The sequence below is a fragment of the Polistes dominula genome, unplaced genomic scaffold (assembly GCF_049000335.1).
Source record: "Polistes dominula isolate Pdom_NZ unplaced genomic scaffold, Pdom_raw_medaka contig_27, whole genome shotgun sequence".
Taxonomy (NCBI): domain Eukaryota; kingdom Metazoa; phylum Arthropoda; class Insecta; order Hymenoptera; family Vespidae; genus Polistes; species Polistes dominula.
The window spans coordinates 1301755-1318112 of NW_028300906.1; the positions used below are offsets into that span (position 1 = coordinate 1301755).

At 31.5% G+C, this 16358-nt stretch overlaps 1 protein-coding gene across 3 annotated transcripts in view; it reads left to right on the plus strand.

The window, feature by feature from the left end:
* Positions 1-388: 388 nt before the first annotated feature.
* The window catches only part of Syn1 (Syntrophin-like 1), a 372537-nt gene continuing 356567 nt past the window's right edge, over positions 389-16358 (plus strand). The window contains exons 1-3 of one of the 3 annotated variants that reach the window (XM_089179568.1): positions 389-954; positions 1089-1830; positions 7888-8497. In XM_089179568.1, the coding sequence (XP_089035694.1) occupies positions 1807-1830; positions 7888-8497 (634 nt within the window). In that variant the 5' untranslated portion in view covers positions 389-954; positions 1089-1806. The remainder of the gene's footprint in view (positions 955-1088; positions 1831-7887; positions 8498-16358) is intronic. The other 2 variants (XM_015325465.2, XM_089179569.1) reach the window with 2 other exon arrangements.

A 16358-nucleotide genomic window follows, 5' to 3' on the forward strand; every position in this document is an offset into this window, starting at 1 on the left:
GGTTATTAACTTTCGAAGGGGATATATGTATCCACTATAAATTTGATATGTAATTCATTGTAATCCCTTATTTTTTATGCATATTTGTCGTTAAAGTCGTAACGCGCTTGAAGTGAATAATGATGATCAATTTTAATTATAAAGAAAAAGGAAAAGTATGGTAAATTCTATTCATTTTTATATTGGTACAATCATTCTTCCTTTGAAATTATTAAAAAAAAAAAAGGAATTTCCCTTCGGTAAGGGTAGAACCCTACCATGGAATGATGGACACACTATTCCAGAGATGTCGCTACAATTCGTTGAACCAGAGAGCAAGACTGTTCCCACCACCAATCAGCGTCGTGAATGGTAGGGAACCGGAAGCACGGGATTAGGACGAGTCGACGAGAGAGTCAGTACGACTCGTGACGTCCTCGACGTCACTCGGTTATACTTTTTTCGTAAATTCTGTATTACGTATTATACACACATATATCTATACATAACATATAGATAATATATACATATATATATATCTACACACATATATTGCACATCGTGTTTATCATACAAGTCAAACACAGGATATTTAAATACGTTAACCCAAATACAAAAGGTGTTTCTATCTATCTCTTTCTTACATGGATAACAGCATTTCCTATTCTCTCGTGTAAAATTATTCTCTTTCTTTTATATTTGTTCTCTTTGTATCTATCTGTCTCTTTAACTCTCTTTTTCTCCTTCTCTTTTTCTTTCTATCTTACTCTCACACCGGGTGTCCTTACCAAACACGATAGACAACTACACGATTACGACACCACTTAGGTTTGTGTGTGTGTATCGCGTGGCGCGCGTTTCCCACGCGTCAAACGCGTTTAATGGCTTACGTCTGATTCGTGTCGGAAAGAGGATTACGTAAAAAAAAAATAGAAAATAAAAGAAGATTTCTATAAGAAAATACTAAAGTTCGGGGTAAAAAGTTTTGTCGCGTCGTGCGAATTATAATTTCCAATTTGTTTTCATTTGCCATCGTCATCTTCGTCATCTTCATCTTCACCATCATCGTATTGTACATACAATTGTACAATAAAAGTACTTGCGTTTAGTTCAAATAGTGGAACCCCATCAATTCTTCGTTTATCATCGAGTGGATTCGTAGATTGCTTCAACTCGTGTTTTTTTTTATTATTATCATCATCTTATCAATACGCATAAAAAGAAAATAAAGTTTCCCTTCGATATCAGCATATACGATACTGATAATTAGAAAGGAACATCCTAGAAGAGGAAGAAGAATAATATTTGTGAGTGTCCTTGTTATTTTGGGGATTTTATAATAAATAGTGAGAGTGATTTTATTGGGGGAAAAAAAAAGAAAAAAAATTATCCAAAGTTTCGTCGATCAAAAAATGTCGACGCCTTTAAAAGCCGAACCTACCGGCGGTTGTTATGTCATCGAAAATTGGAGGCAAGATCATCGTCGAACCTGCTAAAAGGAAGAAGAGGAAGAAGAGGAAGAAGAAATTTAAATTACAACAATAACTCATTATTTCTTTCTCCTTATTTTTTTCTTCCTTCATCTCTCTCTCTCTCTCTCTCTCTCCCTCTTTCTATCTATTTATCTCTTTCTCTTTATCCTGTCTATCCATTTTTATCTATCCATCCATTTAGATATATTTTTTTCTCAAAGTATTTTTCAAAGTGCTTATATTTTACTCGATAAATCTGATACTTGTGTCTCGCCTGAAGGAAAACGTGAATTTCTTTTTGAACAAAACGAAAAGCATCACACGAATACATCATTCTCGTCAATCCGGAAGTCATATGCCCATACACGCGCGAAAAACGGTAAATTTATACACCATTATTATTATTATTATTATTAATATTAATATCAGTGCTTTTTTGTGGTGTAACAAATTTGAACGATGTTTCAGCACCTTTTCTTACGATATTTTGAATATTTTAAAAAAGGGATTAAGAAATGTTGAGAATCACTATAAACTTTTATTCAATTGTATTATGTTTGTAGAATTTGTATTTTATATTTGTTACTTAAATATATATTTTTATTTGTTTGTTTAACTATAAATTTGATTATTATTAAAGTAAATAATGTTTAATTTTTGATTAGCTTCATGACATATGAAAATATCATGAATAGTATGCCATAATTTGTTTGATTAAACATTAATTGATGTCATTATGCTTTTTTTCTTTTTATAAAAAAAAGCACTGATAATTAATTTGTAATTTTATTTTTGGCTACAGAGATTAGGTTAGTCGCATTTACTTTGATATCACACCTTATTTCTAACTTCTAAAGTCATTTGACATTTTAGTAGCGAACATTTTAGACGTGATTTAGAATCTTCTTGTATTTCGATTTGTTAAGTAATGCTTTTTACCACTTCATCTATGTATTAGGGTTAAAATTGGTTTTTGAAATTTAGTTTTGAGAGATGCATCACGTTTAAATCGTCCAATTGAAGGGGATGAGGCAAAACAAAAGTTCTAGTAAATGCAAATTTGAATTTATTAACTTTGACAATTCAAAATCATTAGAATTAGAAAAAAAGAAGAACAAGAAGAAACAAAAAAAAAGAAAAATTATTTATATACCGTTGACTTTGTTCGTTTCAAATCTCGAAGTATATATATTACGTGTGGTACTGTTCTGTTGGGGTTGTTAAAATTCATCTCTCTTTTCAAATACTCGAAGTATTTTTTATTTCCCTACTGCAGAAGCATATAAAGAAAAATAAATAAATAAATAAATAAATAAAAAAATTGTCAGACTTCAAAGCAGCTCTATATTTTTCTAATTTTTCCTATTTTCTTTCTCTCTCTCTCTCTCACTCTCTCTTATTTGTCGTTTTCTCTGTACGATCGGACGCACGAACGACGCGATTGATTTTATTGGGACGCCATGTTTCACGATTTGTCGTTTTATCGGTGCCATAAATTTCTCCAACGGGATCCGTGTTTATCTTATTTTATTGATATTCCTGTTGTTTTTCTTTGCGATTTCCCCCCCCCCCCCTTGTTTTTTCTTCTTTCATTTTTATCATCATCATCATCATTATTATTATTATTGTATTTTTTTTTTCGTTTCATTTCGTTTCGTTTCATCGTAGAACAACGTGTCCCGATGCATATTTTTTTGTTGGTTTTTGTTGGTTTGTTTGTTTGACCCTTTTTTTATCCTTGTTTTTATATTTTTCTTTTTCTCTCTTTGAGGGATAGAAAGAGAGTAGTATCATAGTGTGCCCGAGTTTTGCAAAGCACAGTAGAGAAACGATAGTAAAGCTAGAGAGCGTTAACAAACTCCTGTCATCTCGCCCGAAGTCAAATCGGAACAAACGCGACGCGTTCGTCCGTAGCCAATTTTTCCCCTTCCCCCATTTCATTTTGTATTTTTCTTTTTTTCCTAGCGAATCAGCGACAGAGAAAAAGATAGATAGATAGAAAGAGAAAGAGAGAAAGAGAGAAAGAGAGTGTGCGTGTATGTGTGTTATGATGTTATTGGAAGTATAGTGTTTCTCTCATGTATACAGCGACAAATCCTATTGGTCACCCGAGGTTATATTACAACCCCATCTTTTTGGCCCTTCCATCGATTCAGATACACTAACAACACCAACTCGATATTTCTAATTATTTCTGCTACATACGTATCATTCGTTAATATTTTTCCTTTTTATCCTTTTTATTTGTTTGTTTTTTTTTTTTTTTTTTTTTTTTTTTTGCTGCGTTATATTGTCGTCGTTACGAAAATCTAGATGGGCGTGTATTTTATACGATTTTACGAGGATAACATCTTCTTGTTTGTTTCTTTTTTCTTTTTCTTTACTAGACAATATTTTTCTGTTGGGATGATGCTTTTTTAATTTGTGTGCTACCGAACTGGTGCGTTGGCTTAAAAGCTTTTCGGGTAGTTTTCAGACATTTTTTTTTCTCTCTTAGAAATTAATTTAAAATGATTTGGGGAGATACACATAATTTGAGAGAATTAAAAATCATATAGGTTTTAATAAAAAGTAATTGGATTATTAAAATCATCTAGAAATGTTTTTTTCACGAAATCTTTTCTAAATCAGTCTGTAAAAGTGAATATAGCTTTGGGTAGGATAGAATAGAATACGTATTCGGTTACTCGCGTAATGTATCTATGTATGTACTATTATGTAGTAGTCAAGTTAAAATGCAGAGTAGTTCTATTTCCGAGCTACTTCGGAGTTTCGGTCCGTAACGAAAGGACGTGGATCGTATTAACGATCCATAGATCAGTATACGGGTAAGATAGCGATACCTTTTCGATCCGGTCACGATTGCCCTTAACGTGCCACTGGCACGTGACCTATCGATAATTTTCTCTATCTTTCTCTCTTACTCTCTATCTCTTTTTTCTTTTCTTACTTGTTCTCACTTTTTCTACGTTTCTTGCTCTTTCCGTGTTAATAGAGGCATTTTACGGTGAAACTTTTGAAAAGAAATATTTATTACTTTTTTGTTTTTGTTTTTGTTTTACAATATATACAAAAATTTATTTATTATTTTGTCTTATACAACAACACATGCAAATGACAAGTAGTATGATTTATGATTGCTAATGTCAAGTGCAAAATATCCTAGACTCATTTGTTATTCGCATTTCACAATTGGAGAACTTTGGTCCATAAGCCGATCAACGAGTTACACATATATAAGTATGTCTATATATACAGATATAGATTCAACTGAAGCATAAACTAAACTTTCGACGTGTAACATGCGTTCAAAATACAATCGTACTTGTAGAACATACTATGGGTAAACATAGAATAGTATCAGTGTTGAAGTATGGGATGAAAGGATTCATATCTGATAGATTAGAAATATTTTATTTTTCTTTGCTTTAATAAATGTTTATTTTAGTTTTATACAATTGAAATGAGTTGTTGTTAAATAATTTATTTATTAATTTATTTAGCACGCTCATCACACGCGTTCACGTTTGATCAACTTGTTTTTTGTAATATTATAATTAACATTTGTTATTTATTTTTTACTATTAATACTATTACTATTACTATTATTATTATTACTACTGCTATTACTATTACGTATCTACGAATTTGTTCGCGAGTTTCATATATAATGCCAGTGCATAGCACGTTCTAGCGTCGATTCATTTTTACCCAATTTCACGCACCGCTTCGTGTACCCCAGTAACCAGGATTGTGGCTAGGGGGTTGGGGGTGAGGGGGAATAACTGCAGAGAAAGAGAGAGAGAGAGAGAGTGAGGAGGAAACTATCACCCTTCACGTGCACTACCACCCTTTTTTTCTTTCTCTATCTCTCTCGAACCTACTGCTTTTCAAAATTCACATTTTCACTCTTAATTTTCAACCTGCGACCATTTCAAAGCTTCAGTTTATATCTCTACGGTTTTTTTTGTTTTATTTTTTTTTTAAATTGCCATTTTAAATCTTTCGAAATCAAAACTTTCGTAAATATCGATTGATAGAATAAATTCGTTTATTTGTAATATTTTCCATTGATGAATAAAATTGATCGATGAAATACAGATTTCTAGTAATTTAATCGTCACAGATATAGAAATAGAAAATATAATTTATAAATAATACAAAGTTGTAAAGTGTTCTCATATTGTGTATTTTTTGAATGATATTTTTTTTGATTGTTTAGGGGTGGTGTTATTTTATCTTTAAAAGGTTTTCTTAATGACATGGGAATGATAAAAAATAATTAGTCTTCCAACATAATCGGTAGAGTGATCTGATTCGTTCGTCTGGTCAGATTTTTTTGGTCTATCTTTTTCTACCCATTATTTCCGTTAATCCATTTTCCCTACGGCGGTAATATCATTATCGTGGACACAAGCGGAAATGCTCTGTAAAACTGCAAGCCGAAGGGACGACAATCGTGCGAAAATTAACTGCCACCCTGTTTACGGCTGACCCAACCTTTGCATCAATTAAATAAAATCTCTTTCCGTCCCGGAATCATTCTAACATTCGTACATCCACACTTTTGTACATTTTTCTTTATTTTCTTTTTTTATATATGAAATAAAAAATCTTATTAATTATTTTCATTATTTTATTTTATGATAAATTATTATTGTTACTTTTATTGTTCCATGCATTCGTATACATTTGTAATATCTTCATTTTTTCTAATTTGAATTAGAAAAGAATTAAATCATAAAAGAAAAACACAACTTGAATAGAAAATAATTCTAGAATTCTAAATTAACTTTTAATTGATATTAATACAAAACTTTGATTATAAATCTATGAAAAAAAAATTGTTCATTGAATTATTTTTGTTTTTTAACGATGAGTAGAATTTTTAGATGCCATTTTTATCGATATTTTTTATTCAATTTTTCTTCTTTTTTTTTATCACAATTAACGAATCATGAAGAAAATCTTTAAATAATCGTGACAACCACGTACCTACTATCAAACTTGGCGTTCGTTCGTTCATTCGTTCGTTCGTATTGCTATTTTCCTGTCTCGAATTACATAAATAATCCGAAGTGAGCAACCGCAGAAATTGATTAATGCAGCGACCAGTGTTGGAAAATGAATCGTGACGCGTCCATTCGAGACCGATGATTCCAAACGAGATTTTCGAAAAACCACGACCCCGTAACGATATACACACACACACACATATATATATATATACTATACTATATATAATATAATACATATATATATATATATACGTATTATTTAATACATATATACGTCATTGTTAAATAGTATAATTTAGGTAATTCATGAAATAACCAAAGTTTTACAAAAAATAATATATACTTGAAACGAATTACTGTAACGTTAATATATAAAATATGGTTGATAATAAAGTACAGTTTCTCTTAATATTTAAAATATACAACAAATGTAGAGCACAATAAATAAAAAAAAAATGATTTATCAATTTTATAGCGAGTGAGGGAACAGGTTTTGTTTTTGTTGTCGTTATTTTATTGACGATTTTACGATCGTATAACTACGGTAATATTTAATCGAATCTGACAATATTTTGCGTGCATTTGATTGCTGACAAATCATAGAGAGTAATTAAAAAATTTACACTTGTCATATTGATTTATTCGGTCGTAAGTTATTACGTTTTGACAATGAGTAAAAATAAGAGAGGAAATTCGTAATTTTATTGTAGAAAGAGAGAGGATAAGAATTACAATTTTGGTTTGTCAAAAAATTTGTCACGTTTATGAAATGAAAATGATGCAGTATCGGTACGAGTAGGTGTATAATAGAGGGGGATATTCGTAGATGCTTAAAACTTACACTCGTAGTAAAGGTAAGCTTGAAAATTTGACGAGCTATGGAAACTCCAAGGTGAAAATTCGAACCGATAAAATTTTCGCAGCAGCCGGTACGAAGTCAAGTTAAAATGCATTATAGCACCCGGCACTGGCACTGGCACTGGCAACGGCACCGGCACCAGCACCGGTACCGGTACCGGTACGTTTTCGCGTTCTGCTTGATGAGCTCGCATAAATCGTCAATTTAATATGAATGCGTAATAGCAGAGTAGAAAAGAGAGAGAGAGAGAGGAAAGAAACGTGTGCATCGTATAATCGCATGTTCGATGCAATGAACGGTAACAACGTCTCGATCTTTGTGATAAGAAATAATAATAATAATAATAATAAAAGAAACAAACTAAAAAATATAGGAACGCTCTCGTTAGATGTTGATAATTATTATTGTGACTATTGATTAAATTTATATAATATATATATTTATTCAGTTATTATTAGTCTTACGCTAACTTATATCTCTCTGGCCTATATTTAATGATTATTGCTTGATATTTTGGTTATTGTTGTATTAATAAAATGAAATAATTTATTCTTTCAAGCGCGGAGCCTTCGAGGAAATCGAAATGGTTGAGTTAAGTGGTAGCGGACAAGCTAGTTCGGTAGCCATGGGTGTTACGGGACTTGGTTCGGTGGTTTCCGCAGCGGCCTCATCTTCCTCGTCATCAACAACTACGACAACCACCGGTGGTGGTTCGTCGTCGACTTCCGGTCGTGCTGGTGTACTCGAGACACAGGTGCGTGGTCAATGGTATCGCGTATTCGTCTCACTCGAAGACGATTACTTGAGTATCTCGCTCGATGAGAGTTGCGACACTGTAAACACCGTACTCAACAACGGTAACATCAATAACAACAACGTCGACAGTTTAAACGATCCCGACGTTCCGGATTCCGTCGCGAATCAAAAGCGTATCGTACGCGTCGTTAAAAGTGATAACAACGGACTCGGAATTTCAATAAAAGGTGGTAAAGAAAATAAAATGCCGATTTTGATTTCGAAGATATTTAAAGGCATGGCTGCCGATGCTACTGAGCAATTATACGTGGGCGATGCCATACTTGCTGTTAATGGGGAAGATTTACGCGAAGCTACCCACGACGAAGCTGTTAAGGCACTCAAAAGGGCTGGCAAAGTCGTCGAACTCGAAGGTCAGTCTGATCGTTTATTGTTCTTCTTTTTATTTCAACTTTTATTACGGTTATCCCGAAATACTCGTGACGAATTACAAATATATATTAGATTTAAAAATTCTTACATACCATGTACGATGAAGTTTAACAGCGAGTGTGTTCTTTTTTATACGAGTAATTAATACGAATTAAAAAAAATTTAAAACTTTTCAATTTTTTACACGACGTTAATTTTAACACAAGTATTAATTATTACACAATAGGTGTACTTTAGAAAATATTCACGTATATTATTTCTTTTTTTAGCAAATATGTACAAAAGGTATGAAATATTATTAATAAGCGTTTTTTTCCGATATAATACGAAAGGCGGAAAATAAAATATTATCAAAGGTATTTATCGATGAGTAAAAAAAAAAAGAAAAAACCTTTTCGAAGTAAGCTTCGTTCTCTCCTTGTATAATATTTCACTTTGACGAGAGAATTGTTTTTTTCTTTTCATTATTTTTTTTTTTTATTTAATATATTTTTTATATTCAATCGTTAACGTTTTCTCTTTGCTACGCGTTTCTTTAAATATCAAATTGCAAGCAACTCGCGTCATTAAACGAGCTATCCTATACGAATTTTAGCGTATTTTTCTTTTTCTTTTTCTTCTGAACAAGCAACGAATCTAACGTGGGGTAGGGAGGGTGGGGTTCTCTACGAAAAGAAGAGAAAAGAAGGCGAGTGGAAGGCTGATGAGTACCGGGAACAGAGCTTTTAGACGGATTAATGCACCGGAGCGACTCACTTGTCACCCCCAAACATCCAAGAAGAGGATGGTGGGAGGGTTGGTGAAAAAGGGGAAAGAGTTAAAAGAGAAATGTTAGGTAGGAGGCGTATAGTATAATATAAAGAGTATAAGAATGAGTTAAAAAAGAATGAGGGTGGGGGGTGGGTGAGGGTAGAAATGGGAATAGAAAAAGAATCAAATGGAAAAGAGAAAATAGGAGGTTGAAATAGAAAGAGAGAACAATGAATGGAAATGTGAAAGATATGGAATATGTGTTAAAGTGAGAAAGAAAATGAATCAGTAAGAGATAGAATGGGGATCAAGAGATGTGGAAAATGAAAGTGAATGAATTAAAGAGACAGAAAGAGAGAGAGAGAGAGAGAGAGAAAAGAAGAACAAATCGATGAATGAGCGAGTAAGAGAAAAATATAGTTGCGTAGAAAAGAAAGTGTAAAAAAAAATATGAATGAAATGAAAATAATAATCAAAATAGGGTCAAATGAATGAGTAAATGAAAGAGAAGAACTAAATCAATGATAGCCTAGGGGATAGGAATATAGGGGGTGAACAATTTTACATTTTTTTTTTGTTTCTCTACCTCTCACTCTCACTATCTCTCTCTCTCTCTCTTGTTCTGTTGGTCTCCATTTTTTTATTTCTATCCTTTTTTTTTCTTTCTTCGTAGCAGGGTGCCTACCAGTTCCGTTTATCTTCCGCTTCGGAAGTTCGGGACTTTTGCGCGGACTCGACTCGACTCGACTCGACTCTACTCGACTCAACTCGCGAGATTATCAAACGCGAGACAGCGAAAAAGAGCTGTCGGGTGAAAGGTTGGAGAAAAACACGCACGTATGTTTCCGAGCGTTAAATGGCGCTCTCTCTCTCTCTTTTTCTTTCACTCCATCTGTCTTTCTCTGTCTTTCCTTTTTTTTTTCTCTTACTTTCTTTCGTTCACCTACATTCGCCGTGCCATTATTTTTAGTCTCTCTTTCTATTTCTATTTCTTACTCTCTTACTCTCTTTCTCTCTCTCTCTTTCTCATATTTTTTTACATTTTTCTTTCTTTTTCATTGAGTCACTGCCATTCTTCTTCCTTCCATTTTATTTCGCTTTAACGCGAAATCTTCTCTCCTTCTCTCTCTCTCTCTCTCTCTCTCTCTCTTTTTCTCTTTTACTTTTTCTTTTTCTTTTTATTTCACTCTCTGTCTTGCTTTCTTTCTTTCTTTCTTTTTTTTTTCTTTTACCCCGTTCTCGTTGCTTCAAACGACTTTGATATACTTTGGCTGTACTACCTCGTAGTACTTTTCCTACATATTTTTCAGGCTATTCATTCTTGTATTATACGAGCTTAGTAGGTGTGTTCTCACATATTTGATCATCTTTTTTGTTCAATCTACGATGATTTTTTTTATTTTGCCAATTATCCGTCATCAAACCATCTACTAATCCACTTTTTAATGTTCTTTCTTTCTCCCTTCGTTTTTAACAATATTCAAATTTATTCTCTATTTACTTTATAGTAGAAATAATTTCAATTTGAAATCAATGATTCTTCTATTTCACTCGAGTTACAATCATTTTTATTTATTTATATATTTATGTACGTTTATGCATAATTTTATTATAATATTCTTTTATATAAAATTTATCTATAGATATAAAAAGGTTTTTTTTTCTTAATTTATTCATATATGCAGAAATTAATTTATAAATAATGTAAAGTACGTTTTTACAAAAATTCTTAAACGTTTGTCCTTTGTATTTATTATACAAAATCTTAATTACCAATAGATATGTAATTAAATGCATAAATAAGAATAAATGAATATTACGAACGAAGAGGAAATATTTCTTTGGTAACGTAACGACAAGTTAGCCTAAGTGCTTTAAATGATTGATGTGATGAATGAGTGGAGAGTAGGAGAAAAAAAGAAACCAAACAGAGAGAAAAAATGAAAAAAAAAAAAAACTAAAAATCATCCTATTATCAAACATTTATGCATCATATCTTGATACTTATGTTAATCATGTGACGATTAAAGAAGAACATAAACTACAAAATCATCTTATTACAAATAAATCTATGCGTATTATCTGAATCGTGTGATTATTATGAAAACAGTATTTAAAAATTTAAGACATTTTCTTTACAATTCTAATTATAAATAATAATAATAATAATCTATTTTTTATCATTGTCATTATCCTCATTAAAAAAACCAATTAATTTTCCTGTACTCTTTGGGATCCAATATGATTACGCGCATGTGTTATAATAAAAAAAAGTAAAGAAACAAAAAAAAAGGATGAAAAAGGAAAAGAACGAGCCTCTTTTTCGGCTCGAAGGCACTCGTCTTGTATTCAGTCGATTCCTTGGCATTCGGTTTGACACGTAAAGCATGCACACACAACAGGGCTGTGCGTTGCACACGTGCGGGTGTACACGCGCCGTCTACAATCCTCCCTCCTCACCCTCATCTATCCCTTTCTCCGTCACTGATCTCACTCTCTCTCTCTCTCTCTCTTTCTTTCTATCTTTTTCTCTCTCTTATTCTCCATCAACTTTTCTCTTTCCCTTTTTCAATGCCCCCAACTTTGTATCTTTCTTCTTTCTTTTACTTTCACGTTTTATTCTACTCTCTCACTTTTAACGTCCCTTTCTCTTTCTACCTTTCTCTCTCTTTCTCTCTCCCACTCTCGTTGTTTCCTACTCGGTAAGGTTTTACGTGGGAGACGTGTGGAATGCGATATTCTGCACTTTACGTGCACGCGTACGTGAGATGCAAGAACGAAGGACGACGCATCAGTGTGTGGGCGGCGTTTGCCCTAAGGCAAAACAAGGAAAGGAAAGGAAAGGAAAGGAAAGGAAAGGAAGGAAAGAGCAAGGACTGGTTTTATGCAGGGAACAGAACTTGGGTGGAGAGTGGTTGACCCTGCTCTCTCTCTCTCTCTCTCACTCTCCCACTCTCTCTTTTTATCCCTCTTCTGTTTTTTTCTTTTTGGTTTGTTTGTTTTTTTGTTCTTGTTAAAAAATCGTTCTATTTTAGATAGAATGAGAAGGACAGATATATTTTGAAAGATAGAAAGAGAGAAAGAGTTTGTAAAGAAGAGACTAAGATAGAAATATTATATGAACAAAAACCATAATGGGATTTGATTAGGAGAAGAGAGAAAAATTACGTAAGAGTAAAAAAGAGTTAGAAACATTATGGAAAAAGATTTGATTATGAAACAGAGAGAAAGAGAGAGAGAGAGAGAAATAAATTTTGTGATAAGTATTGATAAACATAAAATGATTTCATAATGTAATTTTTGGTTAAACGAGTAAAATAGTAAAATATTTTGAAACGATAAAGAAAGAATAAAGGGAATTTCGAAAGAAAAATAATTGGTAGAAGATTGGGAGAAAAGAGAAAGAGAAAGAGAAAAGACAAATATTTTGAGATAAGGATAGATTGAGAAAGGTTCATCAAAATGAAATAGAAATAGAAAGAAGGTAATAACGAAGAAGAAAGTGAGAATGATTTTAGGGAAAATAAAGGACATAAGGTAAAAGAGATTTCGAATGAGAAAGTGGAAGAAAGAAAGAAAGAAAGGAAGAATGATTTGAAGGGAAAGATAGACAGTAAAAGGTTCCGAAAGGAAGAGTGATTTTGAAAGTAGGAAAAAGATAAAAAAAAATAAAAGGGGGGAAAGATTTCGAAAGATAAAGAGAGAGAGAGAGGGAGAGGGAGAGTTAAAAAATTCCATTAGAAAGAGAAAGATAAAATGTTGTTTGTAAGAGGTAGGAGAGAGAGAGAGTGATTTTAAAAGAAAGATAGATTCCACAGAACTGATCTAACAGAAGAAAAATAAAAAGAGAAGGAGAAAGAAAGAGAGAGAGAGAGAGTGATTTCGATAGACAGTGAGAAAGAGAGCAAACGATATGTGCGGTATAAATTATCCAAGGATTTTCATCAAGATCTTCTGTGCTCATCCTAGTTCTTCTTTTCGTATTATTCTTCTTTTACTTTCTTTCTTTATCTTTTTATTTTTTTTTTATTTTTTTTATTTTTCTTAAGAACCTGACAGATCTCTTCATTCAAATGATGCCAAAAAGTCCTTTTGTAAACGTAATACCTACAGGAGAGATCTTCTAATTCAAAAATTCCGTTTTTTTTTTTTTTCATTTTACTTACATTATGTTATATTATATTTTTATTTGAAATATTATTATTCGAACGTTTCGATATTTATCGTATCTAATTAATCGAATAATTAATTAAAAAGGATGAATTTCATTTGGTTTTCTCTCTCTTTTTCTTTTTTTTTTTTTTTAATTTAAATTACAAAATTATATTATAATTCGATATATATATAGAAAATAAATGAATTTAAATTCGTAAAGCTTCATTTGTTTTCTTTCGATTTATTTTCCCTTTTAAAGAGAGTATAATTTTCATTTATTAATTAAATATATATATATATAAAAAAAAGAGACCAATATTTATACGAATATATCGAATAATATTCATTTTCAAAAAGAAATTGAGAAATGTTATTAAAAATAAATTTAATTCCATACGCGTGATACGAATAATGTGTAATAATGTGTAATGAAAAATATGTAACATCTCTTTTTACAAATCTTTTATGATTTAAATCGTATGATTAAAAAATAAATTAAAAAAAAACAAAATTGTGTCTATAAAGGCATATGAAAATTTTGTTCAATTAATTAACAGAAAGATAACGATGATGACTATCACGTAAAGATATCATTCGGAAGGATGGATAATCTTGAAGAAAAATCGTCGAGGTTGGTATCCCTCATGCTCGATCAGACTTTTGTAATTCGAAAAGGGACTTCTTGACTTCGCGTGACTTTTCTCTACGGTCTATTTATTCAAGAGCGACGATCTACGTGTCCGATCTGTAGAAATTCTCCTGGTGAAATATCATGTGTCCTTGATTATGGATCGTTCAGTATAATACAGGGTGTTTCATTTCTATTCACACAATTTACATTCTTATTAAAATTACTTGCTATATACTATTGAATGACAAAAATACTTTTTCACACGAGAAAAAGTCTTTTTAATTTAATTCAAATGTTATATTTATGAACTATTTAGATTCGTAATTATTTATTTTAAACATTGGTCGACATAATGAATAATAAATTATTAATAATATATAATTGTTTCGTTTGAAAGTGATAACGAATAATTTGCATTAACAAAATGTTACGGCACACACACACACATATAACATGTGTGTAGTAAATTTATTTAATAGATAATATTTAATGTTTTATTTTGCTAGTTGAAGTAACTTGAGAATAAGTTATTGTTTCAATATTAATGATAATTATATTTATTCGTTTATTTCTTTTTGAAATAAGGATAATAACAATGACGATATTCGAAATGCATGGATTAAGGGAAACACCCTGTATATGTGTATAATATATGTAAGTACTGGCGATCCTAGCTCAAGTGTTGTATGCGGTTCCGCTTGGAACGTGTGTACATTACTTCGCTGGTAAACATCGGCAAAGTCATTGGATAACATCTTCGCTACACCCACACCTGATGTTACCTTCCCCAGATGGATTTGGCGAGCGTGTAAGAACGTTGATAAGAAATAAGACGAATTTCTGATTAAGGGAACGAAGTGATTTCACAATAAGAGTTTATAAGGTAAACTAAAACCCCTTTTTTGTTGTTGTTTTTTTTTCTGTTTCTTTTTTCTTTTTTCAATTTTAGATTTTACAAATAAATTCAATTCAATTTTATGTAATATGTTAATTGTGTATTATATGCTATAAATAATTGATTTATCATATCGTTTATTTTATTATCATTTGTCGAACGTCCTCATTCAGTCATTGAATTTATTGTGAACGATTCATCCCCATTGATTTTAGAAACGAATTGTCAATGAATTTAATTAATGATTAAAGTTCATTCATTGATCTCAAAGTTAATATCAATTAATTATATTGATGATATTTAATTGAATTTAATAATATTAATTATTTATCACAAAAATACATTAGTCATGTTACATTCGTTTCATTTGTATCAACAACGTTCATTAATTTACTACAAAAACAAAAAATGATATAAAGAAGATACAATAATTTATAAAAATAATTAGAAGTAATATTATACGATAATGAACAATTGTTGAAAATCTCGATTAAAGTCATAACATTTAGGATAATAATAGTTGGTAATTATGATGAACTTTTTCTTTTCTCGGTTTATTTTTGTCCTTCTTCTTCTTCTTCTTCTTCTTTTTTCTACTTTTTCTTGTAGTCTGGCACAGTAATCGCAGCAGCCCCCGGAAGTAGGTACGTAGTTTGAGTGGATGTACGGGAGGAACGTTCATCTGTGGTTTCCCCATGCGTATTTCTAATTAGAATGCATAATTTTAGTCGGCCATTGTTCTCCAATGTAGGTTGCATGACGGATGACACGCGAGGTTGTCACGGAAATTGCGTCTTAAATCCTGCAGTCCGGAATTTCCCTATCACTTGGAATCCTCTCTCTCTCACTCTCTCTCTCTCTTTCTCTTTTCTCTCTCTCTCACTCTTACTCTTAAGGATATTGCCTCCTTTAATCTCTCTTTCTCTTTCCTTTCGGATTTCCTGCTCCTTGTCTTCCATATTTTCATTCATACCATCGTGTCTTATCAGAGAAAGAAAAAGAACAATGTGAAATTTTATGTTGGTTGAAATTCTATGAAAACCATGGCGTAATTCTAGATTCTAATTTCAAACGTTTTTATTAATAATTTATTTAAGAATAAAATAAAAAAAAATACTGTACGCAGAATATTATTATAATAATTTTGTGTATAATTAATTCGAATAATAACAATTATCATAGTTCATTGTCATGAAGAAAAAAAAGATCAATCAAAATGAAAAATTGTATTAAGAAAAATTTTTAATGAAAATCACTTGTGCGCAATATCGTGCAAAAAAAAAGAAAAGAAAGAAAAACCAAAAAAATTTCTCTTCCCTCAATGGCAAGAAAAAAAGATGAAAAAAAAAAAACAAAAATAAAAAAGAAAAATAGAAGTGGCAATAAAAGAGAGAACGAAACGATGTTTCTT